We start from the raw sequence: 27986 nt of genomic DNA on the forward strand, positions 1-27986 counted from the left end.
TCACTTACATGGCTGACTCATGCTTAAACATAGCCACTCAGTGAAAAGTGTGACATTCAATTGAGGCGGATGCAAGAGTGGGCATGTGAATAATTAAAGTGCGACAGCTGTGTCATCCGTCCTTCATTATAAACCCCAACGAGGCAGAAACGCACCGTTCACACCCTGACACACACACACACACACACACACACACAAAGAAGCACAAACGCACTCAGTTCAACTGAAAGTATGTAGAACAATGAATGTTTTTTTTATTTCTATGTGAACATACACAACTACTTGTGCAAGCATTTATATTTCAACTTTTTTTTTTTATTTACAATTATGTTCGATCAGTAGACTTGGACACTTTTGTACAATTTTCCTTAAAAGTCTCTCGTGAGGTGCTTTGTAATAATAAATGAACAAAGAAGGCGGTGATTGCATAGACAAAAATAAAGCACCAAAACTGAATTGCATGATGTAAAGCAAAAAAAAAAAGCAAAAAAAAAAAAAGAAATAAAAATAATAGATGGTTGTGTCTGTTGCAAGATTTTTATTGCACCTGTAAGGAGGCGGGGACAGTTCTTTTCTTTACTGTGATAATCATTTCAAAATGTCTGTGTAAAGTTAGGAAAGTGTGTTCTAGAAAACGCAATACGTCGACAGATGTGAAAAAAAAAATGTTGCAGTCAACATGAAGCACTGTGAAAAGAGAAGAAAGGAATTAACCACAAGTTGATTTAATGCAATTGTAACAATCATGTCTGTATGAGTATTTAAAGTAACGGTTGCCTTTCAACATCAGGCTTAAGCATCATTTCATTAAAACCATTACAAATTTCAAACTGCTACAGGCTGCCTGCATAGAGGTACATTACACATAAACTTTGTGTTTACAATGAATTTTTAGTGGAGTGCTGTGTAGCACATCTATGCAGGGTAAAAAAAAAACATTGAAAAAATATTACTGCTGATTTCAGTTTGGGTTTTTATTGACAATGATATTCAGGATGTTTCATTTTAAAGATGATGATGCAACTCGTTTTCATGTTTATTAAATGATTTTTTTCCTTCTGACTTGTGATGTCTCTTCTTTATCTCAAGATGAGGAAAAATATTACACAGGAAAACCTACAGAGTTAAAAGATAAACAAAACCAGCAGCTAAGCAAAGAATACAGTTTACAAGATACATAATATCTTGTATCCTGTATCCTAAGAGTCCTGTTGTAATATTTCCTAAGTTTCTTGTCAATGTTAAATTTAGATACTTTAAATAATTACCATTCCAGCATCAGTCTCACAACCATGCACATGATCTAAGTTTTTTTGTTTGTGTTTTATAGTTTTTAATCATTCCATGTTTTTAGTAAGTCTCATAGTATGCGTCGCTGATCCCAAATGTGTACTAGAGTTTTTGCATTAGCCCAACAACAACAACCTTACTTATTGTCATTCTGCGTTATGCAAACGCTCAGTCTCCATAGACGAAATTTGACTCGCATAAACAAACTTCAACAGCAGGTCAGTTTTTTTTTTTTTTTTTTTTTTTTTTGAATAATTTAGCTCATTATTTTTTTGAGCACTTTGAGACACTCAATGAATGGATGGTCATTGTAATTTTTACTAAGTGTAGATCAAGAGAATTATAAGCAATACACAAGCTTTATGGAGGTAACAGAACTTTGTTTCACAAAAAGTGTTTCACTTGTTCAAATTTAGATCCCCAAAAAGTTTTTTTAAGTTGTTGACATCTATGAGAAAAAGGACAACTTTGTTAACAGCCCGTCAGCATTCTTCCCATTTCTGAAAGTAAATAAATGAAGAATATCAAAAGTTAACTGATTTCACAAATACTCTTAACCCAGATGGATTATTCCTAAAGAGCTGCTTTGCATACTCCAACCTATGAATGATGAATCCAGACTTTTAAGTCAAGTAAATATGGTTTAAAACATTTGCTGTATTGCCAGCATATGGGCAGTTTTAAAAGCAGCTTTGGAATAAAATTCAGTATAAAAACTCACAGCTAACATCATTTTTAAGATTAAAACTACCTGTGTTTGGTCCAGTTGGTGTAACTTTCCGCTACACATCCGTGCTCTCCCTCTCTTCCGTGTTTCCGGCTTCCCATTGGCTTCTCGAGCGCAGGTTGCGTTCAGGGGCCTTGACTTGACCAATGGGGATGCGGTATGCTGCTAAGGTTCCGGTCAACAGCAACATAAGTGTGGCTATTAGAGTAGCTGCCCAACTGCATGCTGGGAGACCCACCTACGCAGAGGGAAGGAATGAGGCGTATGAATGGCACCTTTAGTAGCTTAAGTCAAATTTTACACAGGTTTAGTTGTCCAAGAAAGAAAGCTGCAAATTCATTAAGAAAGAAAGGCAGAAAGAAACAAAGACCAAATTCTCATTCTTACAGTTCCTAGCAGGTTGCTCAGGGCGATGTCTGAGTACGCAGAGAGAAACGCTGCGAACAAAAAAAGATTAGTTCATACAGAATATTCTCCACACATTCAGTGCACAGCAGCAGCTGGCTGCTCTCTTTCCTGATAGCAGTCAAGGCACCAATTAAGGCCAATTTACATAATGGGAGGTAATTAGCTGCATGTCAAGCTGGTCAGTGTTACTATCTGTGATGTCTGTGATTGCTACAGTTTGCTCTTTTCCTCTCAGATATGAGAGGAAAATGATACACTGATGAATGACATCAAACTTTGGTTTCATAACAGAAAACATACTGTACTTAAATAATGCAAAGGATTAGAAATGCAATTTACAATGTTGGAAAAAAAGAAATGCTCAAAATAAAAAAAGATATATTAAAGGTACTCAGTCTGAGTGGGTTATTATACTTCTAAAAGCAATTTAAATTACTGAAAGTGTACAAAAGTTTTTTTTTTTTTTTTACAATTTTAGTTTGACTTGAACTTCAATAAGCCTCTTAGTTCTATCAATATTTTATTTTCCTCTTGATTTAAGGAATATAAGTTATTTTTGGTTAATTTCATTGCATTTTTAGTGTGATATTAATATTCCTTTATTGTTATAATTATGGTTTTTATCACTGTCTTACTCATATATATAATTTTCCTAATTTCATATTTTATAAGTTTTGCATTATGTTTGAATTGCATAATTTTTAGCATTTAAATTGCTGTTGATTCATAATTGCCAATGTTGTTTCCTTATTTAATACCCTTTCCTTACTATTATAATATTATTACCTAGTCGAGCTTTTGATTCTTTGTCGTCACTTCAGCTTCTGTAAAGCACTTTGTTACATTTTATTCTACCAAAAGTTCTCCATGAAGACCAAGTTAATTATTAATTGATGCAGTGGCGAACAATTTTTAAAAATAATTTTTAAAAATAAGGCTAGCCCATGTGGTCATATCCAGTAAACAAACGACTTTAGCTCTGATTGTGAATAAGTTAATGTTGGTTTTTATAGTGAGTTGTCAAAAAACAGGATGAATTGACGGATAGCTGCAGCTCTTCTTGAAGTCCGTGCAGTCATGACGTTACGCCTGATTGTGTTACTGTAGATTTTGTAAATGTTTGTCACCACTAGCGATGGCAAAGAGGTGGGTCCTCCAGCTGAAGGTAAAGAAGAGTCCTCCAACGGCCATGCAGCCCAAAGCACCGTTGAAGCCCGACAGGCCGGAGTAAAGCGAGTCATGACGCACTGCCATGGATAAACCTGCGACACACAAACACACACAGACACACAAGATGTGATCACATAAACCCATGAAAATAGCCAGGTACACACTCAATCAGGACTTCTTGAAATAGCAGTACCATTCTTGTCCATGTGGTGGGGCTAGACACATACTTTTGTGCTTCCACCCCTTTGTGCAACCCTTAATTTGCATGTAACCTAATAGGGAAATTTTTCCATTTGTGCGTCAACACACCTAAAATGGGGACCAATGTTATAAGTGCTAAAATCCTCAGAACACGTCGTTAAACTAATTAGCCTCGCTTTGCTGTGATGAGAAAACCTGGATGTGATGAATCACTTGGAAAACTGCTGCTAATTAGACAGGCCATCTGTATTCAGCTTTTAATCATGTAAAGGGGGTGACTTTAAGCGAAAGTCATATTAAAATATTGGATTTTTATTTCACTTTAGTCATGCTTGCATCACCCAGTCTGTTGGGGGCTGCTGCAGGCTTCTGGTGATGCAGGTAAACCGTACCTCTGACTCATACCCACAGCAGACAAACTATAAACTGATTACACAGGGGTCATTCCGGCCCAAGTAGATCTCAGCTCAGCCAGATGCTCTGACATTTTGTCCCATGGCCTCCAGCATCAGCAGCTGCAGTGTGACTCTCTCACCCACACGCAGAGGGAGATAATAAAATCACACTGTGGCGAGGAAGAATAGGGCGGCGGAGTTCAGCAGCACAGGTTAATATGTTTCACCTTTAGATTAGCCACCATGCTGATCAAATCTGGAACGATGAACTGAACAATCAGACAGGTAGGCATAATTTGATTAACTTACAAGGCAGGCAAAAACTTCAAAAATAGAGCAGCAGCATTAAAAATGATCCACTCAAGCGGTTCCACTTTGAGTTTCTCAACAAGAGGCCTAGAATCCAACGGGTTTCCTAGGACTGCACTCTTCTAGACGTTTCTCAAAATCTGCTGTAGCCACGCCCCCAAATTTTACTTGTTTTTATTTTTTTTAGTTTCTCATGTTCCTCTTTCTTACTGTTGCTGCCAATTGCTTGTTGATACTAGCAAAACTACAGAATTACCACCCCTAACAGTTTTAATAGATTAAATGAAATAACTTCATGTGTTTTATCCTGGCAGCTCAGGCAAAGGTGGGTGTTGTTCTTGTTATTCTGTCTGAATAATTGACACACCTCCTGTAACACTGGTGGGTGTTAATCTTCATAAATCCTACAGGGCAATAGTTAGACCGGAACAAAACATCTATCAAGAGCCATGATAACAACAAACCAAAACTCTGAGCCCTTATTTTGCCAACACTCATAATTGTGAAGATGGTAAAGAAAGTAAAACTTGTCCAAGGCTCACTGCTGGAGAACTGGAGCGAGGAAGATGCTCCTGCGATTAAAAATAAGCCTCCTAAGGCTTTCTACATGTTTACCAGGGTTTCAGAACTGATGATATAAAAGACAACTGTTGTTAAAATAACTATTTACAATACCCAAATTCTGTAGCATACTAATTCTGAACAAACACACAGGAGACCAAATCAAGTGCTAAGATCAGAAAACTCAGCTGACAAATTGGACGGTCTTACCAAAATTGGACAAAAGCAGGTTGAAAAGTGTTGCTTGGTCTCTGGGAATCTTGTGACATTTAGAGGATATGATCAAATTTAGCTTCAGCAGCACCAAAGCAAGTTTCCATCAGGCCTTTTCTCAACATTTCAGTTTGTTGGAGGCGGTATAACAGTCCCATAGAGGTTTTCTTGGCACACTTTGATTACTGATTGGTCGATACTTTGCTAATGCAAAATATACTTTGCATTAGCAAATACTTTATGGTGGCAATGTATTACCTAAATATTGCTGTTGACCGTATTGTTTCCCTTTATGACCATGTTTATCACCCATCTTCTGATAGCTCCATCCAGCAGCACAATGCACAATGCTGTGAAGCACAAATTCTTTAATAGATTACCTTTGGTACCTTTCACATCACTGATTATGCAGACAACAAATCTGCTGCAACTGTGCAACTCTATCATGTCAACATGGATAAAATCTCAGAGGAATGTTTCTGACGAGTTGTTGAATCTATTTCACAAAGAATTAAGGCAATAGTGAAGGCAAAGCTGTATAAAACCCAGCATTAACAATAGGTGCCTAAATAAGTGGTCAAACAGTGTATATGAGAGTACATAGAAAAACATGAATCTGAATCTTTCATCCTCTCACTGCCTAATCAGCACTGGTCCATTAATCACATTATAGGACAAATTGCATTTTGAACAAATGTGGGCTGCAAAGTAATAAAGCGAATAAAACAGCCACATCCTGAGGGGTTATACACGCCAGTACCAACTTTCCTGGCGATCCATCACAGTGTTGTTAGCAACAAACAGGAATCTCATCACGGCACCTTGGAAATGTCAACCAAACGCTGCAGTCATTAAGATTTATCAAGTGAGGACGATGAATGTGAGAAATGCCACTAGCAGCCTCTCCAATTATTACTGATATATTTCAGCTGAACAGAAGAGCAGTGGCTCGTCTACAAATTAAACTCCAGCTGATTCAGATCGTCCTGGCAAGTAAGTTTCTAGATCAAAATGAAGCGCTTCAACAAAGCGAATTTAAACAAACGCAGATTTAAAACGATACGTTTTTAGCTGGATTTTAAAGGAGTCTGCTTATCTGCTTTCTTTAAGTTTTAGTTTTGTATTGGGGCAATCAGCAGGTCTGATTATAGGGATGTATGGATGTAAAAGTTCTGAGGTGTAAGTTGGTGTTGATTGGTTTTATGTTGGCTCTCCAAAACAAAACCAATATCTTGTACCATGCAATGGACACAATCTGTCTACCGAGAAGGTGGTCACTTAAAGATGCTGGCTGTTGTGTTGTTGTTGTTTTTTTTTAGTTAATGAAAAACACTAAATTCTGGCTCCATGCTTCTCACGTCTCCAGCTGCTGCTTGCTGACCAGGGTGCCTGCAGCAGGAACTGCATTTTGAACCTCCTGAGTAACCACAAGATCATAAATAATTCAAACTGTCAGACTATCTAAAGGAAGGACCATTTAATACCCCAACTACTATGCTTCCTACTTTGGTAGCTTTCTCTCTTTCTTAATTATATACTCATTGGTGTTCCCAGTTGTAAATCTCGTGTGATGAAAAAGCCTTTTAAAAGCCATTACAACTCTGAAATGCTCGGCCAGGCATGCTGAGCACAGATAAGGGAGGAAAAAAAATATTCTGGACTACTTCACATCCTTCCTGTGTGCAAGGAAGCTGCAGGATTTTTCAGAGTAATATGGAGTTTGGTAGCTGCCCTGTTATAGAAAACAACCTTCAGCCAGCACTGTGATCGATTTACTCTTTACACTGTAATAGGAGCTGCAGTTCAGCAGTCATGTTCAGAAGCAGACGGACCACGCCCCGGTGCTGCCTCCTCGTGATGTCTGCTGGTCCACTCTGCCATGATGAGCTCTCCTACAGCTGTTTGCTCATTTCTTCACATCCACAGACGCCTCTGCACTCCGCTCTTAATCCTCTTCATTTGCTTCCATTCACTGTTTGACCCTTTCAATTCTTGCTCTGTTTTTTATGCTCCTTACCAACAAAATGGTAATATGGGAAGAGAGCAGCAAAGGATGCTGTAATTTTCACAGTTTGGACTGTTATTGGGTGTGTGTGTGCGTGTGTGTGCGTGTATGTGTGCGTGTTGTATTTTCTAACAGGATGAGTCAGACTGCTTCTATCGTATCAAATGCTAACGTCTACTCTGTTTTGGTTTTTTTTTACCTTCACTCCACCTGCCTCCATCCACTGACTAGAGGACAGTGAGACAGGCACAAAATAAACTAAAATAAATCACAGATGTACATATCACTGTTATCCAGGGCTGCTGAGAGGAAACTTTCTGTTGACCCTTCTTGTTTATTCAATTGATGAATCAACATCTGCAGTTTGTATCGCATTTCTGGAAAGTAAATATTTGTATGTTCATCTCGGTTATTTCGGTTTCCCGGCGCGGAACTGCTTTAAAAAATACTCAAATTTTGCAACAGGGTTAAGGTAGGGCTTTAACAACTGATGCAAAACTTGTTTTGATATTTACCTTTTTTCCACCTTGACATCATTATTCTATGCAGTTGTGTTGACGTTTAAACTGTTAAGCTGTTTGTGGCGGGGAAAGAATGTGGGAACGTGGAACAGTATAGGATTAAATGAATAAATAGATTTCACAAGGCCCATCATGACCCTTATGTTAGAAGATGTTTGTTTTGTCCACAGGTGAAAAAAAGTAACTTGAATTTGAAGGTGGACTTTGTGCTAGCTTGCCAGCAAATTAATATCATTCTAATATTGTATATTTCCTCCATTAATTACCAATGCAGCCACCAAACATCCACATCTAGAAATGGAGAAAAATCTGAATCCGAATTCCAGCTCTCATCGTTTCTCTTCTTTCAGATTCTGATCCCAACACAACACATTTGGTTACTTGTTTTCCTACGAAGTGGTCGTAGCAGGTGATGTGCAGGCGTTGGCCTACATTCGGCCCCTGCTCCTCTCCTCTGGAAACCCCTCGTGGGAACAGCATACGCCACCGTGTTTGAGTGGCAGCTCTAAATATGGCCTCGAACTCTGTCCCTGCTGAGTTTAATGCTCCTCTCTTTCCTTTGAGCTCAGACGTACTAACACAGTTTGTTCCTCTCTTGTTTTTACACAGAACCTTTATTAGAAAAGTGCTATTATAGAGAGTTGCCTAATTGGCTCCCAGGTGTCATTATCAAGAGAATTGTGGTTATTATTGTCTTTGTACACCTACCTAGCTTTAATGACAACCACCGACTTTGAAGTCAAATGATTGCGATATATACAATGTGATAAAGTATTTGGCTTCTTAAAGATTTTTTTTTTTTTCAGTTTTTGGACTTTTGTTGAGCTTAATTCCACAAAATATTTTTCAATTTGATGTGTGATGACTTTGAATTTGTATCCAGACCAACCTTTATGGAAAAAGTAACTACACACGCAACATGAAAAACAGCAGCACGTCATACAGCATACGCATAATTTGTAAACGTAACAGGTGAAGATATTTCATTAACTCTTCATTCCTTCATATTTGGCTGCACATCAAATGTGGTTTCCCTAAAGGAAATCACAGCCAGGCATTCACCAAGCATTTGGTGGAAATTTGAAGATAATTAAATCAACAGCAGACTAATGTCAGTGACAAGGAGACTAGGACGACAGGAAGGTACACCTTTATGGAAACCAAAAAGGAAAAGGAAAAAAGCTGCAAATAAAATAATAAAAAAAAGATGTAAAACAGAGAAAATACCTTGAAGTGCCAAAGAAGTGAGATGTAAAGCACAGAAAAACACATTTTCGGCTCAGTTCAAGTGTTGTGTATTCATCTTCTGCATTCTCAAGCGTCGCTGTCTTTTTTTTCCCGACTGATCTCTCCCTGCCTGCGGTTTATTCACCATCTTTTTGTTCCAATATTCAAAACCCTCTGACCTGTAATTAAACTGCCTGTGACATTCGAGTTTCTGCCTGCCGACGGTGAAATCTTTCTGTTCCTTTCATGTGAACTGTCAAGTAGCAGAATTGGGTTTAAATGTGACATCGCAGAGCAATATCACACTACGAACTCTCCCACACTTTTCAATATGTAGGTGAGGAAAAGATGAAAGAAAAAGGACAAGCTACATCTAAATGCAAAGAGAAAAGAGTTGATTTTTTTTTTTTTAAAGCATCGTCCTTTAGAAATTTTTGCAAAACAAAATCATCTTAATTAGGCAATCAGCAGAGAACATAAACAGTTTATGACTTATTAAGTCAAGTACTGATTGAAAAATGAGTCATAGGTAGGAGTCAAACTCAATTATTAGAAAGTAGCATATTTACATAAGAAAGGACTTTGCTTTCTAACATTGACTTAGATGTTAAAAAGCAAATCAGTGGAAATAATTCATAGACAAAGTAAAAATAGCTCATGCACTTCTCAAATTAAAACAAGCAGGTTCCAGAGGACACAGTGACAAAATAAGAAGATGCTATTTTTGGACAAATTAAGTTTGTTATGCAAGTGTCAGAGCTGTGTTGGTGTTTGGAGCAGTTTGTTTACCTAAAATGTTCCTGGACGAAATCATTTCTGAGTCAGAAACTATCAGAAATTTGAAATGATGAGTGTCATTTGTCAATTAAAAGCAGATTTTGAAAACAACAAGATTCACGCAAGCATTAGACAAACTGTTTGTATTGGTCTGATTTAATATCCTAAAAATAAAATTTGTTCTCATAAGCAAAAGCTGCTTAGGTGGAAAACCATAGCAGAAATAAATGTTTTATCTATGTGTGTTTCACTCAGGGTTAAAGTTCCTGAAATAAATGGGCTTTTTAATAATATTCAGATTTATTGAATGGGTTTGTATATATTTGTCAGAATGTAATTTTAACCAGGTTCCAAATAGAGAATTGGAAACAGGAGGTGAAATAAAGATTCTTAAACAATAGAACAATCTTAATATGGCATGAAAGGATAAGGACAAAGAATCAGCAGAAAAGTAATAGACAAATAACATAAAAAACAAACAAATACAATCATAGACATGAATATAGAGAAAGAAGATTTTATTTTCACATTGCAAATTACTGTGAGAGGTTCAGCCAGGGAAGGCTGAACCTCTCACACATGCATTAATCTTTTGCAGTCCTAAAACACAATGTGCTCTCTCCAGAAATCTCCAAAAGTCTCCAATAAGACTAGAAAAAAAGAGTCAAAGATCTGCGAAAAGCCACAAGACGAGTTCTGAAAACTCACTAAAAAGTTGACAAGAAATGGACACAACAGGTCTTGGTTTTGATGTCATTTCTTTTGCAGTTCAAAATTTTCCTGAGCAGACGTGAGTAAAAGGTGATAAGACGCATTTCTGATTAGATCTTTACTTTTAAACAACTTTAACTTCAATTTTTGTCCATCAATATATGCTGTGAACGACCAGAGTTCTTTAATCCTCCTCTAAAGACATGAACACTAATGGGGGGAAAATGAAACCAGACTTCAAATCTGTGAGAAAGTCAGAAATAATGAAGAAGCATTAAAGAAATAATGTGCAACAGGAGAGAGACCTTTAGAGGCATTAAACCGCCATGCTCCGGCAGACTGCTCCGTCTACTTTCTGATGCCCACACAGCCTCATTAGGGTCATATATCCTTAATGCTTATTACAGAAATCTGTGTTTGCATACTAACCACTGTTAGAAGTCTAATGTCCCCAGGTTTTCTGTTTGCATATTTGTGCACCAGCTCACTCCCACTCTTTTCTTTTTTTTTTTTTTGCAGAATGACTCACAGCTTGTCAAAGTATTTTAGTACTCAGTGCTAAAGTTTTAGTGGCCAGTGGCGACATGGCTTGAATTACATCATTTATCATTTCTTATATGAATATTTAAATTAAGCGCATAAAAGCGCAGACATTTGTAAATGCATATAGTACAGATGCAGGCCCAGAGTATAAGTGCCAACAAAGACTTTTCCTGCCTCTTGTATCACATCAGCTTTAATTATATATCTGCACTGAGAATGCGTGTAGTTGCTAAAAGGTTTCATAAGTCTGAGATAACTTTAATCTTATTAAACTATTCTACAGTTGAAAGGGTGCCTTGCAGAAAGCTGATCCTGCAATCTGTTTAAGGTCCTGACTAATCAATAAAAAAATGACTGCAGGAGATTTTTTATTATCAAATATGGAAATTTTAGCTTTTTTGGCTTGATTTGTACGAGGCGATTTCTGCTGTGCTCATGTTTCATGTAAAAAAAAAAAGAAATGTTTTAGCAATGCACCACATAGTTAATGTGAGCTAGTTATTCAGCTACATAGCATTTTTTTATTTTAAGCCTTCATCAGGACGCAAATACTTGGTTTGCACCTCACAAGAATATTTAACACAATTCCCACTAGTATTATAAAATAAGAATTATGAGCTTTTGTTTAAAAAAAAAACAAAACAAACAAACAAAAAAAACTAGAACTTCTGCAGCTTGATATAGGAGTAAATGTAAGCAAATAAGTGCAGAATAAAAAGTTTTGAGCTGTGGTCATTACTAACCGTGTTAAAATGTTTAGCATTGTCTGTTTGCATTTTTTATGTCCCAATCAGAAACGCATAAAGTCACTGTGTGATGCATGTTACCCAAATTACACTTTGTGTTGATATAGAAGACAAAATATGAACAAGTACAAGAACCATTAGTACATTTTCAGGCAACTATAGAGGAACAAACAGATCAGTTTCAGTCAGAAATAAAGGTAATTTATAAAAAGCACAGGTGGCAAATAAAAGAAAGCAATAAGTAAAATATTTCAGATTGGATCTAAAGCAAACAACAATGAAATTGCTTTCACTTTGCAAATGCACTTAAGAAAATGGCAACTGGACATAAATGGGTTCTCTGAAACAATCAATGTAAAACAAAAACCAAGAGGCATCCCAACAGAACCAGAAGATAAAATTTCTCGAGAGCAGCTCAGCTTTTACCATCAGACAGTCACGATCAGAAAACTCTGGATACGTGCAGCTACTTACGAGACTGTAGATCACTAGCTCTAAAAATAATATGATGAACACCACTGAGGAAGAACTGACCTTTCCTTGATAATTGTGTGTTTCGTGATCACAGACCATAACTTGCCATTATTTAAAAATGTGGACTGGGTGACACTGCTGCGTCTTTTTCTGTCTTTAATTAAAACTCTGTCTGTTCAAACAGAAGCTAAAAACAAAGAAGCCACAGAACCACAGTAGCTTGCTGTCATGTCACAAATGTGACCCAGTGTTAGCCTGATTCTTGTGCTCCAAGTCAACGTCATGAAATCACCTTGTTTTAATTTTAGGAACATATCGGATGTCAAAAATAAACTCAGCCTATTTTTAAAACAAGCCTCAAGGAGCAAAGAGAAGAAGAATCATAAAAAGAAATGGGATGAAGAATCTGGTCAGTTTCAGCTACATACACCAACTACAACATTTCAAATTAATATCCCAATTAAAGCTATGTCCAATTTGGGAGTGACTTATAGAGCTAAAGGACCTTACACTTTAATTATATTCAGAACGTAAGCTTTTGACTGAATCTAACATAACTAAGTGAATCTAGACCAGGCAGACTAAACAAAAATGTTTATTAACTGCCTTCAGTGTGATATGACTCAACCCCACCAAGTCAACACTGGACAAGAGATCCAAGAGGGAAACCCAGACGTTTCTCTGCTCCGTCATCCTTTCCAACTCATTCAGGGGGACAGAAGGGATAAACAGTTCCTCCAGTAAAATCTGGGTTTGCCCCGATTTTGGTAGCAGCTGCTAGTACACACGAATGGACATCAGACAAATGAGATGACATACGACGAGGATCTGACAGGGAACAAGAGACACAGGTGGGTTTACGTACACAGGGAAGGTAATCAGGGAAAACGAGACACAGCTGGGAACAGATAGGGGCAGGTGAGATGACAGGAACTAAATTAACACACAGAAAAACACAAATCCTCACATGGTTTTCTTTTATTTTACTTTCTCTAAAGTTGATGTCCAGCTCTGGAAAAAATGAAGAGCCCACCGCACTGAATCCCATTGAAAAGCTCCAGGTTTTTCCACCAAGTACTGATTTCTGAACTCTTCCAGAGTTCAAACATTAGTATTGTTGTTTCTAAATGAATATGAACTTGTTTTCTTTGCATTATTTCAGATGTGAAAGCACTGCATCTCTTTTGTTGTTTTGACCATTTCTCATTTTCTGCAAATAAATACTAAATTTTTGCTTGGAATTTCGGAGACACGTTGTCAGTAGTTCATAGAATAAAAGAACAATGTTCGCTTTGCTCAAACATATACCTATAAAAAGTAAAATCTGAGAAACTGATAGCTTTAAGTGGTCTCTTGATGTTTTTCCAGAGCTGTATATGTTTGATGTCTGTGCACTGTGAGCATTATATTGGTTATTCTGGTTTTGATGGGTGACAAAGAAGCAGCAGGACTGACCGGCCAACGTTCCCACTGCTGATCCCAGCACAGCGTGGACGCCCAGCAGCGGGGAGTAGAGAACCACGGCCCCCAGGATGAGGAGAGAGGGTCCGAGGGCCCCGGTAGCGTAGATCTGACCCACACCGAGAGGGATGCCACGGATCACCTGGGCAGGTGTAAAGAGTTTAGGGACGAACTTGGCGAAACGGGAAATCAAACTGGCACTATGAAAACTTTAAAACAGACTTTTATGGAAAAACGTAGCTAAACATGCTGCTGCTCTTTTCTTTTTATAAATCACCTGTACTCCCCTCCACCTCTTCCTGCTTAGACACCTCTAATGATAAACGGTGCCTTCCCAGCAGTCACTCAGCTCCGGAGAGTTGCCATGGCGACGTGAAGGCTGCACCTGCACGTCGCTGATATTTACAAGTCATAAATGGTCTTTGATTACACGGCAGCCTCACTACTGCTTTTACCTCGACGTGTGTATGTGTGCGTGCGTGTGTGTGTGTGTGTGTGTGTGTGTGTGTGTGTACGCATATGCCTGTATGATTTAATACGCTGTCTGAGCAGGCTGAGCGCTTTCCTCGGCAGAGCGACTGAATCTGAGAGCATTAAATATAAATAGGACAGACGTCACCCCCCCACCCCCCCCAAACACATCTAGGGAGAGAACTGGAGGAGAGCTGGAAGATGGCTGGAATAAAACGAATGGAAGAGAGGAACAGAAGAGAGAAAAATGAGAAATATTGCTCTTTTTTTTCCACTAGAGCCATAAATGAAATCTATGACTTCAACCATCTTTGTGAATGAACAGCATAAATCAAGCTACTTTATGAGGAAAGAGGGAAAAAAATATTTTTAACAAATGGATGAAGATGTGGATAAACGAAATGAGAGAGAGTAAAAGTGGCAAAAGAGAACAGAATCAAAGAGATGAGAGGAAGATTTTTAGTGTTTAACAAGAAATAAACAGGAAGGAACGTCTTATCGGCCCACAAAGACTTGAAAATGAAACAAATTGAAAATGAGCTCGGAGGAGATAAGGGCTAAATGAATAACGATTCATGGAGAGAAAGAGATAAGAAAATCTGAGATCTTGGAGCTGAAACTTGTAGAAAGTGGTTTAGTGTGGCGCTTGTTATAAACATTGTGTCTAAATTCTGATATTCGGGACACCGAGCTGATTTTTTTCGGCATCAAAGCTCAATGTCAGTTTGGAGATCATCCTTCAGAGACAAACAGTTCATCCTCCCTACCCAAACAAAGCAGCTTTGTACTTAAAGGCTTACTTACAAATCGGCTTAATTATATTCGCAAGGGCAAATTAATACAGAGGAAACTTTTGGTAGAAACTAAAGCTTTTGCAGTTTAAAAAAAAACCCTAGAACAACTTATTGTAAAGGAAAAAATCCATCTGGGAAAATCTAATTCATGTGGAAAATAGATCTTGATTATTGGTCACAAAATAAAGATATTTACTGTTGAAAAGATGGATTGTTTTATCCATTGTTTCTTGAACATCTAATGACTTTGCATTTACATTCTAGTGTTGCTTGAGACATTAAACATTATAGTTTGATAATATCCTTTGTGGATAGAAAGCAGAATAATAGAGGAACAATAGAGGAGGAGGACAATCTCTTCATGTGTTTTATTAGGATTAATGTTATAAAAATGTGGAAAAAGATACACACAGTGTTAACACTCAATACGTTTTAAACTGGGAGAGGAGATACTAAAGTGTTATTGCATAAGCCTGTTTGAATGAATCTAAAGATAAAATTATAATTCTAATGGATTCAACATTTATATTATTTAATGTAAATGTATTACTTCCCATAAATATTGTGGAATGCTGCTGAACTACTAACTTGCATTTCAATTAGACATTTTTAACATTTTGTGTAGTTGCTCTATGTACTTATGCATACAGGTCCTTCTCAAAAAATTAGCATATTGTGATAAAGTTAATTATTTTCCATAATGTAGTGATAAAAATTAAACTGTCATATATTTTAGATTCATTGCACACCAACTGAAATATTTCAGGTCTTTTATTGTTTAATACTGATGATTTTGGCATACAGCTCATGAAAACCCAAAATTCCTATCTCAAAAAATTAGCATATCATGAAAAGGTTCTCTGAACGAGCAATTAACCTCATTATCTGAATCAGCGAAGTAACTCTAAACACCTGCAAAAGATTCCTGAGGCTTTTAAAAACTCCCAGCCTGGTTCATTTCTCAAAACTGCAATCATGGGTAAGACTGCCGACCTGACTGCTGTCCAGAAGGCCATCATTGACGCCCTCAATGAAGAGGGTAAGACACAGAAAGAAATTTCTGAACGAATAGGCTGTTCACAGAGTGCTGTATCAAGGCACCTCTGTGGGAAGGAAAAAATGTGGCAGAAAATGCTGCACGACGAGAAGAGGTGACCGGACCCTGAGGAAGATTGTGGAGAAGGGCTGATTCCAGACCTTGGGGGAACCAGTGGACTGAGTCTGGAGTAGAAACATCCAGAGCCACTGTGCACAGGCGTGTGTAGGAAATGGACCACAGGTCCCTCATTCCCCAGGTCAAAGGTCAAGCCACTATTGAACCAAAAACAGCAGCAGAAGCGCCTGACCTGGGCTACAGAGAAGCAGCACTGGACTGTTGCTCAGTGGTCCAAAGTACTTTTTTCGGATGAAAGAAAATTTTACATGTCATTCGGAAACCAAGGTACCAGAGTCTGGAGGAAGACTGGAGAGAAGGAAATGCCAAAATGCCAGAAATCCAGTGTCAAGTACCCACAGTCAGTGATGGTCTGGGTGCCATGTCTACTGCTGGTGTTGGTCCACTGTGTTTTATCAAGGGCAGGGTCAATGCAGCAGCTATCAGGAGATTTTGGAGCACTTCATGCTTCCATCTGCTGAAAAGCTTTATGGAGATGAAGATTTCATTTTTCAGCACGACCTGGCACCTGCTCACAGTGCCAAAACCACTGGTAAATGGTTTACTGACCACGGTATTACTGTGCTCAATTGGCCTGCCGACTCTCCTGACCTGAACCCCATAGAGAATCTGTGGAATATTGTGAAGAGAAAGTTGAGAGACGCAAGACCCAAAACTCTGGATGAGCTTAATTTCACCATCGAAGCATCCTGGGCCTCCATAACACCTCAGCAGTGCCACAGGCTGATTGCCTCCATGCCACGCCGCATTGAAGCAGTCATTTCTGCAAAAGGATTCCCGACCAAGTATTGAGTGCATAACTGAACATAATTATTTGAAGGTTGAATGGGATCCAACTCTGGCTGCAGAAGCTACTGCATCTGGTTACTGAAGCTTTTTGCTAAATAATTTTCTCTAAATAGTTAAATAACAATGTAACCAATGTTAACTTAACAAATATGAATTATATCCTGTAATACACCACATTGCCGATAGGTGGCAGTAAATTATTTCAAAGTAGTCTAAAACTACAGTGATATGCCGCAGAATATGGGCTAGAATAACCAGAAGAAGAAACGGGGGGGGGTCACGTTTTTGTGGTCATTTTATTGACAAAACTCAGTTTTATTTTCAATATTTTTCAAGAATTAGTTTTCATCGATGGATTTTTTGATTCCTGTGTACCTGGACCTGGAATAACTTTGTTTTTGATATTAAATTTCTTTGTTTTCTTGCTGCGAATCTGCTATAATTGGCTTCATTAGCTATCGATTAGCCACAAGCTAATATTTTGCTGTTATGTATCAAAAGTTATATTGTAATTTTATTTTATAGTTTCAATGTTGAAAGAAAAAAAAAACAATTGGAGATATTTGTTTATGGGTAAGAATGTCTGTTCTCTATATTATGTTTTGTATTTGAATTAGCAATGCTTACGGCTAACTCACAAAGGCTATTCTGCTAATATTGCGCCTTTTTTCTTTGTAATACTGATGAAGTATCTAGTGACAGTGAGTTATTTATTCCACTGTATGGCATTTAAGAATGCTGGAAAAAGATATGTCAATTCAGTGAATATTATGTTGTGATGTTTTGTTGAGCTAAAAGACAAAATTGGTTATCGCAGTTGGAAATTATGTTATCTACATGGAGTGAAAAGATAAACTTTCACTGAAGTGACTTAGAATGGTGTTTCACACTATAGTAAAATACATTTCTGCTATATGCAAGAAGTTTTTATTTTTGTTGAGAGACATTGCGTGAAGAACGGCGAGCCATGATCCAAAAGAGCAGATTGATGTTGTGTCCATTACGATGTCAAAGAAGAACCTTCTTCTGTTCCACTTGATCGGTGGGATTACACACATTAAAACGACCCGGGTAGCTACCATATAACATCAAGATCTGAAAACTGAACTGCAAACAAATGAAAGGAAAAGAAACTTTTGGACTTGACTTAGGACTACTAAAAGAAAACATTGACTATTTTGTTCTGTTTCGTTATTGTCTATATGTGTATTAAATGTGTTTTGTTCAACACATTGTTTCCCTTGCTCTTCCTGAGTTGAACCTAGTTCTGATGCGCTATTTAATTGTAAAGATTCATAGTCACTGATTCCTTTGTCGCAGGTGACTTACCAGACAAGTACAATCTTACAACAAAAGTAGCCTCTTTTGTAGAAGTTAACGCTGTAAAGTGGTATTTTCCATTTGGTCATGTTGGGGATAATCCTTATGTATCCAATTGTTGCTATTGAAACTGACCAAAGTAAAACTTTAGACCTGAAAACTGGGATGTAATCAGACTAAAACTCTAATTTAAACAACATGTTAAATATTACTGTTCATAACTTTGAACCAAGAGCTTCGGTTATGATTGTAGCTCAGAAAAGCAGATCTGCCTGAGTTACTTATCAGTCACTTCTGGAGGCGTCCAGCCGTGTTCCAGTTTAGCTTTATTTGGGTCAGTTTTTGTTGTTTGAGGGATTCTTTTGTTTGGTTTCTCTGTTTTCTCTTTTTGTGTTTCGTGGTTCAGCTTTGACTAAATTCACATAAATCTGTGTTGCAATGGTATTGTTGCATTTTCTGACTCTGCCCATCTTTCCATTCATTCTTCCCTGACACCCACTTTTAGTTGCACATTAATGCATGTTCTTTTTAAGTCTTTTAGTATGCAGCCATCCTAGGTTTTCATTTACCCGATCTTCATCCTTCCTGGCTAAAGTTTATTCTCCAGTAGTTTCCAGATTTGTTTGAAGTTCTCCAGTTGTTGAATTTCTCCTTTTTGAACTTAAACGTAACAGATTCCCTGCAGGGATCTGTAACTGGAAGGTTGTTGAACTGTAAACCAGAGGCTGAATTACGAAGAAAGAAACTTGAGATGAAACGTCACTGCAACACAAACTTAAATTTTAAACTGTTCACAACGACATCACTCAGACAAATTGGAGTTTCTCAGATCTGTCTGTGGTAAACTACCATACCACTTGCAACTTCAAAGCAAAATATCTCATATTAAAAACAATGAATTATGTCAGTTCACTTAAACGCCGCCTCTCTTTTCTTCTTTCTTTCTCTGAGTAAGGCTTCTGGCTCCGGGAAAGCATTCGCCTTAAGACGAAAAGATCAAACAGAATCGAGTTTTGACCTTTTCAGCTGACAGAGGTTCGCATCTTTATTCAAGAAGGCGCATTAACTCAGGATTTCTCTTCCACTGGTTGAGGCTGTTGCAGAGAAATACAAGGAAAAAGGTATTCACTTTCGAGAAATCGTTGAAAAGCTTGAAGATGACAACTCAAATAAACGTGAGTAAAACCTTCTACTTTTAATTCGCAAGCACAAGTGTTCTGTTTGTGATGTATACATAGATATGAATTATAGAAGTATATTATTATGAATACACCCACTGACACTCAAACCACTGTTACTCTACTTTTCAAGAGGTATTTGGCCTTTTTCATTCTGTTCTGCAGCTGGTGATGGAGGGCCAAACAAATCAAGAGGGTCAACAGGTCAACATGCAACCTTTTGCAAAATGGTAGCTTTTTATCTCAAAGTTGGAGCACAAAAACTGTGGTTTTAAATTCAGAGCGTTTCCATGGTGTTAAGCCATGGAAACTGATCTTTTTGACCAAACGGTGTCAAAGCTTTGGTTGTATTTTGTCTCAGTTTATGTTGGCTCTCAGCCAGTCTTTGTTTAGGATACAGAGTTTCAGTGCACATGATCTGCTGTTGCACATTTACATCGCATAAAACATTTTTTGTTTGTTTGTTGTTTTTCTGCAAACTGATGAACACCTCGCCTTTCAAAAATGAAAAAAGAAAAAATGTAGGATACTACAATCTGTGTATCACTTTAATATTCGTCAGAAAAAATTTGATTGCTCACAAATACCTTTAGTGTCTTCACGACTGTGTGGCGTTGTCGGGTTGTATTTTTATGTTCCCCTTCCTAGAGATTGTCTTTAACAATTTTATGACTTTAAAAACCCGCGCTGGGTGGACACGCAGTCCATAGCGGTTAGTTTTGTCCTCACCTCGACTGCTATCAGCGCTGTGTCATTAGGCTCTACTGCCCCCGGTGGTGTTACTGGGCTGTGAGGAAAATAAGGGTTGTTCGTTCCAGTGCACAGGAGGTAAAGGACGATAATGATGTTGAAGGGAAACACGGCAGCAGGCAAGTCCCAGTGGTCCAGTAACGTTGTGAGCCCACTGAACAGAAAGACGCTGGGAAAATGAAAGCAAATGGAGAAAACTATAAGCTTTTTAAATAAAAAGACATTAAAACACAATATGCTGAAAAACATGCTTTTGATTTTTGGATAAGAACTGAAATCCAACTCAGAAATATGAAATGACTGCCAACTTGTATTCCATAAAGTAAAGAAGAAGAAATCAGTGGGGTGTGTCCTTTGGAATATAAAACATTCTTTACACACAGAAAAGAATGTGTGAAGTCTGTCGGAACGGTTCAGAGAAATATTACCACATCACCTTTATAGTGGCAGCAACTATTTTCTTCAAAGATATTTAACAACTTTTTATCTGAGCAACGCTGAGAGGTGCGATGCTGATGAGAAGCTTTCATACACGCTTCAAGGTCATGAGTATCATATTGATTTTTAGCTTACTGAATCATTCTTCTCTCAGGGTGAACTGATTGTACCAGATAGAAATTCAACGATTTGAAAAAGCATACGTTAGTCTAATTCACAGAGTCAACATTTTACATTCTGTTTCAAACATATACAATCATACTTTTTAAGCCTTTTTAAAACGGCAGATGCCACCATCTGCTTTGTCTTCCACTCTGTGCTTCAGCATATATGAGATTCATACCATGTAGCTGAGCCCAGGCAGACAGGCAGCAGCAGCCACCAGTACCAGTCTCCAGCTGAGCTGAACACTCCCATCAGAAGAGCCACCAACATGCCGTTGAATCCGTGAAGACCTCCTGCCACGTCGCCACTGCACACAAACACAGGAGCTCAAGTGCAACTTGGCTTGTTTCATAATGAAATGTGATCATTTAGGAACCTATTACACATAATTATCGTCAACTGGCAAGATCAAAAGCACTCTTTATGGATTCTCGTAGAGCAAACTTCTCTGTTTTAATGAGCAGCAACTTCAGAGTGAAGGTAAACGTATTCTGCACCTCATTTCTAAACACCTTGGCCTCCAGTTGAGAAGTGTTTGATTTTGAACAAGGACAGGCATTAGCATATTTCACAGTGGGAGGCATACATTGAGGTACAGCTTTCAGATAAGAAGCGTGAACTTAAAACTGCATTCAGACATAATTCAGTGAACTTTACCAAAAATTTGTTGCAAGAAATAATACCACTGATTTCTTGCGACAATTTTCAAATCATCATTTGCCGTTTTTAAGTGAGTTTGGATCTCTGCGGCAGTGTAAACTCCACCTGTCCTGTCCAACGATGACAGCTGTGAGCGTTGAGGCCAGTACTCCCAGAGTTCCCAGCAGGCCCTGCCAGGGGGAAGCCCAGTACAGGGCAGCCAGGATCAGAGCTCCGCTCAGCGGGTTGTTGGCCAGAATCACTCTGGCCACCCCTCTGAGCCCCCACACAGCCAGCTGCAGCACAAACCACTTTTCTGGTCAGGAAACAAAAGATAAATATTCAAACATGTTAAAAAAAAAGGGGGAGGGGGGGCAAACTACTGCTGACAAATTTATTCCTCTGTTGTGTTGTTTTCTTGTTAGTTCAGGATGTTTTGCAAAGTGACTGGAAAAAAGATTGTAATGATGAATATGTTGTTGTGTTAGAGGCAGAGTGCGGGCGTCCTCGCTGTGGGAGCTCTGCTGTGATTAAATCTGCATATTTTACCCGAACCGTAAGCATTTCTAGCCGAGGTTATTCAGGTTTTTGCACACAAGTGTTATCGTTATTCTAAAACTTGGTGAATAATGTTTGTTAAAGCAGCACAAAAGTCCAAATTTGCTTTTTCTTTCCCTACCCTGGATGTACGTATCCAAGTGCTCCACGTCTCCAGTGCACAACATCAGACCATCCAGCACTCGCCGACTGAAGCCGGCCCGACTCCTGCTGGCCTCCTCCACCTCCGTTTTGGTTTCTATCCACATTCTTACAGCTGCAGGGCCTCCCAACTCCAAACAGGAGAAAAATGTTCTCTTGATGCAGAAAACCTTCCCCTTTATGTTCCCCTCTATCCTGTTTTTGTTCTTCTGCTCCGTCTTTCTCCTCTTCCCTCTGCTTCATCGCTTCTCCTCCTCCTCTGCCTCTTCTCTCTCCGCGAAGGGGTGACTTATAAACTGGTGGGTGATGTATTCACTCAGCCTCATGTGCCAGAGTTGAACAAAGTTCAACACTGTAAGCTGTGTGTGTGCGTGCGTGCATGCGTATGTGTGTGTGTGTGTGTGTGTGTGTGATCACAGAGAGGAGCATTCGTCCCAAAGCCGGTTCCTGCCCTGATGTTACATTTCACAGTCACCCTGTTTGCTCTCTCTTCTGTTTCAGGCCCGCAGAGATAGTTCCTCACCTGCTGTTTGTCCATTTGAGCTACTCATCCACCTTTTATGGCACCATGTTGATGAATGTTTGTCTTCCCTTCATTCGTAAAACCCATTAGCGGCCTTTGCCGCTAACACATCCACGGTTGGCACTAATTTTTTTTTTTGCACCTGCTTCTTTCTAGCTAGCACAAGGCAAAACTGGTGTCAACAAGCATAGTTTTCAGGGTTTCAGAGCATTTTGGTCCATATTGCCGTGAAAGCATCAAGCAGACGCTGCAGGTTTTTCAGCTGCACATCCATGATGCAAATCCACCACATCCCACAGGAGCTGTTTTGGTTTGGGATCTGGTGACTATTGACGAAACTGGACAGTTAATTCTAATCTTGCAGAAATCCGTTTGAGATTATTTGAGTTTTGTGAAGTGGTACATAATCCACTTCATCTAAACTAATTAACAGTTTAGATGTTTGTGTTTCCACCCAAATGGTAAGAAAAGGTTCTCTGACAACGAGCCTTATAGGTGTTTACTTTATCACCTGGGTTCTTATCCAGCCTTGATTGTCACATTAGTTCAAAGTTTATGATTCTTGCTCTGACTGTAGATCTGAGCAGGTTTAGGCGAGTGGCTTTTATCCTGCATCTATCTACTGACTTTTAAAGATCTGCTGAAATAGGAATGTTATTTTGTCTTCTGCAGATCTTTATTCTCATGTTTCTATGGTCTGTAAATCATACGTTTTGGAAAGTGGAGTTTAGTTACTACCCATCCTCTGCTCTGGTAAATCGGACCTTTAGAAACAACAAATTATTTGAATAATGGCTCTCTGACTACCTGATGTGGGCTAAACAAATTCAAAAAGGAAAAAAAAACTGAGAATCAAAATTCCCAATATTTCACATGGCTTACTAATTATTCTTTCAAACTCTGATAACATTTTAAAAAAGGTTTCAGGTGCATAATTCCTTTTAGAAATACTCAGTGATGCTGATCATTGTGTTGACCACAGTTTTCTTTTATAATTATCCTGCTGCAGTAAATGGTACATTTATTTTAGGCCTTTTTGCACGTCTCTACCGGGGGATTAAATAGCTAAAGGACACACTATTTTTATCTGAGATGAACCGATATAAAAAGCCAAAGTGAAGAAAGTAAAGACAATAACAGCATGTCAGGTACAATCCCTCCATCAGAGTCAGGATCTAAAAACCTCGTTTTTTATTGATGGAAACCTTTGTGACATTCCAAAATGCTCTGACAGCTAATCTCTCCTCTGCTTTGCCCCGTTTCGTTTGTGTTTTATTAGCCTCAGTAGATACGCCCTCCTTCCCTCCGGCTGTATATGCACATCTCAAAGCCTGTGGAGCAACAAAAACGAGCGACAGATGGGTACACAAGACAGAGCGAGCTATATTAAGAGAAAGGATGCAGAACTACTCAGACGTGTAAATGTGTTGGTTTTACTGAGGTGATATATAAAGTCATAAGATTTTGTGCATCTATGTCAAACTAGGGGATAGCAGTAATTAATATTTGAGTCAGCTAAAGGCTCTTACTGGTGATTATTGACTGTCTATGTGCAGGACAGAGTTGATCTGCTAAACTCTGGTGCTTTAAAGCAACTGGATCCCACAGAAGAAATTTTAACTCCGAAGAAAAACTTGATTAAACAGTTTGACTCTTTTCTCTTAAAGGAAAAATGTTAAATGGCTCAATTCTGGTGGTACATCACAAACAACGAAAAAGACTACATCTTTTCTATAGAACATTTCTTATGTGCACCATCAGAATTGCAATAACATTAAAACTATTTTAATCCTGCTGGAAGGAAATTGATTTAACGCTGATTATCAGAAGCATTTATGCTTTCAAGAGCCTATAATGTCCGCATGGGGGAGATTTTCTGGGCACAATTTGAGCCTCTACGTACCAATTGAACATAAGTTAAACACTACTGGGTGTTAATGTGAAACAGGGCTTGAATGACTTAATGCTCGGTAGCATTTATTCTTACAAACCTCAACAGATTCCCTTAAAGGACAAAGGGAACCAAATCAACAATGAAACCAATAATGAAACAACTCTAGTGGTTCTCAAAGTTGATGTGACACATCCTTATGACAACTTTTAATTTCCAAAGAAAGTGCATTTAAAGTAATCCTAACATTAAGTTTGATTCTTCAAGGCTAATCTTCAGAAAAACATTTGCATTTTTTTTCTGAACTATCAGTGTTTCCTCTCGCTCTGTCGGATGACAGACTGTGAATGTTTTGGATGAGTGTGTAACATGTGTAATTACAACGTATCAGACAGCTCCAGCAGATTTGCTTATCCCTAGATGCCCCTTCTGAAAACTGTGCAACCGTTGGAAACGCACAGCATGAGTTCGACTGTCTGACAGGCTGCGGCTCTCGAAGGCTGAACTTAATAATCCTGCAGAACTGATGTAAAAATGCCCCTCGCAACTTAGGTGTCAAACAGAAGACAGATTATCAAGCAATATCTTTTTCTCTTATGCCATACACTTTAAAAAGAAATCTAAAGCTCTTACATAAGAACCACAACAGTTCATGTACATGTCTTCTTTTTTTAGCTGTATAATAATGTTGTGATTGTACAAGAGTGTCAGTCGTTCCTCTGAATACTGGAAGGAACTTGAGGCAAGTTTGAGAATAAATAAATAAATAAACATATAACAACGTTGAGATAACGAGCAAAACTAATGCGAGCATGCGTACCAATTTTCAGAAATTCCCCAAAGTCACCGAGACATATAATTACCAAGGTTTTGCTCAAAGAATCCAATTTCTGAAGCTAATGAAGCGTGAGGCCAAGATAACATCACAAACGAGGAGCTGAAATCGCAGCCCATCTGGACGTCTAGATACAATTTTCACACTGTTTATTGCTGCGTGTTCCCAGAGGCCATCGCTGAACAGGCTAACCGTCTCCTAATCTTCCGACATTATCAGGATGTGGAGCCTGCGAGCCACTAAATTTTTGCACAAGCCGAAGACTAAAATCAACTGAGAGGAGTAAGAACAAATACTTGTTTTTTGGGAAAAAAAAAATAAAATATGAGAAAAGAAGAGATGAGACGAGACGAGGAAAACGAGTGCCGATTGCTTCTTGTTTCCATGGCAATTGGCATTTTTCTCATTGTATTTGCACACAATAATACAAACAACCTTTTATTCAGTCTCACTCAAGTTTTTTTTATTTCTACCAGCACTTTTGACAATGCGCCTTAAAGTTTCAATACACTGTTGAAACTGAAAGATACACTGTTTAGAGGCAAAAAGATATAAAATCTAAAAAAATCTAAAAAAAAAACAGAGAAGAAAAAGTTGTTTCCACTTAAACATGTCACAGGGTGTCATGAAGACAGGAAGTAGATGGTTGAGAGACAGACTCTGTCTGTAGTTAACGTTTCTCTCAAGTTTTAAAATGAACTGCCCTTTCTATTTGAATGTCGTCCAATTATAAACTCCCAAACTAAATAACCTTTAAAATGAAAAATAAACAGATACATGTTTTGTCTTTTAGCCATGCTGCATTTTGGAAGTGGATCTTTATATAATTAGAAATCATGTATTTCTTCCATTTAATTGGGGAATATGACACACCTTTCTTGCTTGAAAAAAAGATAAATATTAAGTCTGAAATGTACTTCAATGCTTCATTGAAGGTAAGAACAGATTATTTTTGTATCTTATGCCCAAGAGGTGCCTCACTGAGTTATTAACATAAAGACGGCTAGATTTGAAGATCAACAGGATTGACTTAATCCTCCTTTGAGGGAATAACTAATGTTTTAATTTGCTCTTTTCATACAACAAAAAGCACGTGTTTATTCCTTTGAAGCATGTTCACTCTCTGTTTTTATGGCATGTAAAATAACAGAGGCGTGGCGCTCCGGTACTCGCTGACCCTGTATACAGCCAGGCTGATTATCGTCCAATTTGGGCAATTTTTGATGGCGGTTTAAAAATAGCCCTTCCTCAACATACTACCTTTTTTGGCTTTGGAAGAAAGGAAGACATCCAATATGAACCCAACCAATTAAATTCACGTCATAAAGTGAAAAGGGAACAAACAGCATCGGAGGCGGTGAGTGATCGCTGAGTGCTTGTGACTCAGCGCGTACGACCATGAGCTCCTGATGCACAGCGTGCAGAGCAGCTGAGGGCTGTGCAGATGACTGTCTGGTTTGGCTGAGTTGTCCTTTTTATTTGTGCGCGAAGTCCTGCTGGAGTTGACGAAGACGAGCTTCACAACAAGAACACAAAATGAAAACGTGTCGGTGGCCTGCCTTTTGTATATTATGTGGTTATTTGGTACGTTGGCTGCTCTTTACAACTTTTGCATGGCCTGCAAGCTTCTTTGCATGGAAAAGAATAGCAACATGTCTGTCATAAATGAACACGAATGATAAGTTTGCAGAGAAAGATAGAAGAGAGTGTGGCCTCGTTCGAATCTATGGATTTACATCTTGACCGTGTTGCAGTTTGATCTTCAACATGCAAGCAGAAGAAACAGCCACGTGACATTTCAACTCAAACAGCTTTTTTATGAGCTGACTGAAAGTTAAAGATATATTTTTTTAAAAGTCTGCCTATGGATGTGCTTCATATAGGATGTTTTAAAACTTGCTTAAATTTTTGAAGATGCTACACAAAAGGTATCCGCGGTCTGGAGCTGACGTCAGTTCAATCTGGAGAGACTCAAACGGAGAAAGAAGGCGATTAAAAGAGTTTAATGACAAAATGAACATGAAAATAAACAAAGTCCTTTGGCGTTCAGGCCCCGGCCGGGGACATCGAGCTGGACTTCGATGAGCTCGATGAACATTCCTGATGCCCCGGGGCCTGTACTGGTGGCGGCGGTCGGAGGAAGATGAGGCCTGAGAGCCGGGAGCAGAAGGTGGAGATGGGGTGGAGGTGGGTTGATCGCAGCTGGTGAGCAGAGGAGGCTATGGGTGAAGGTCCTTTTGGAGCCCAAACGATGATTGGCTGGAGCGAGGCTTGGTCCGCGCCGATAGGTCCAGGTTGCAGAGAGGCGGGCGCTGATTGATGAGGCAGGTGCGACTAGAGTCTTCCAGACTGAACTTTTGTCAAGACTCCATTTGTTGTGAATCTACCTTTCCGTGTTTCAGCAAAGATTTTCAGTGAGTTTTAGATCAACATGTAGAACGGTCCTAAACAGTAACTTTGTGAGATGGGAAGAGGAGAAGTCCTTTGTCAGATTGGATTTATGAACTGCAGCAACGTCTTGCTGAAACATCACCAAACAAAGACCCTCAGTCTAGCCCACATGTGTCAAATCAAGTCCCGC

General features: G+C 38.7%; 1 protein-coding gene and 1 long non-coding RNA gene across 3 annotated transcripts in view; one reads left to right on the top strand and one right to left on the bottom strand.

Annotated features, from left to right (window-relative positions):
* Positions 1-224: 224 nt before the first annotated feature.
* Positions 225-22486, bottom strand: LOC106948277 (urea transporter 2). Of its 2 annotated transcripts, none has more exons than XM_015033858.1 (9): positions 22137-22486; positions 21584-21773; positions 20997-21125; positions 20195-20384; positions 13734-13881; positions 3553-3687; positions 2405-2454; positions 2042-2255; positions 225-1790 (listed from the first exon to the last, which is right to left on the bottom strand). In XM_015033858.1, the coding sequence occupies exons 1-8, from the start codon at positions 22261-22263 to the stop codon at positions 2073-2075; spliced, it is 1152 nt and encodes a 383-aa protein (XP_014889344.1). In that variant the 5' UTR covers positions 22264-22486; the 3' UTR covers positions 225-1790; positions 2042-2072. The 2 variants fall into 2 exon arrangements, with proteins under 2 accessions (XP_014889344.1, XP_014889345.1); XM_015033859.1 differs by having other exon boundaries at positions 225-687; positions 22137-22485.
* Positions 22487-27646: 5160 nt separating this feature from the next.
* Positions 27647-27986, top strand: part of LOC106948271 (uncharacterized) — a 13006-nt gene continuing 12666 nt past the window's right edge. Inside the window, exon 1 of the long non-coding RNA XR_001425138.1 lies at positions 27647-27779. This is a non-coding gene — a long non-coding RNA (uncharacterized LOC106948271). The remainder of the gene's footprint in view (positions 27780-27986) is intronic.

This window comes from Poecilia latipinna, unplaced genomic scaffold (genome assembly GCF_001443285.1).
Source record: "Poecilia latipinna isolate Pla-1442-1.1 unplaced genomic scaffold, P_latipinna-1.0 Scaffold281, whole genome shotgun sequence".
NCBI lineage: Eukaryota > Metazoa > Chordata > Actinopteri > Cyprinodontiformes > Poeciliidae > Poecilia > Poecilia latipinna.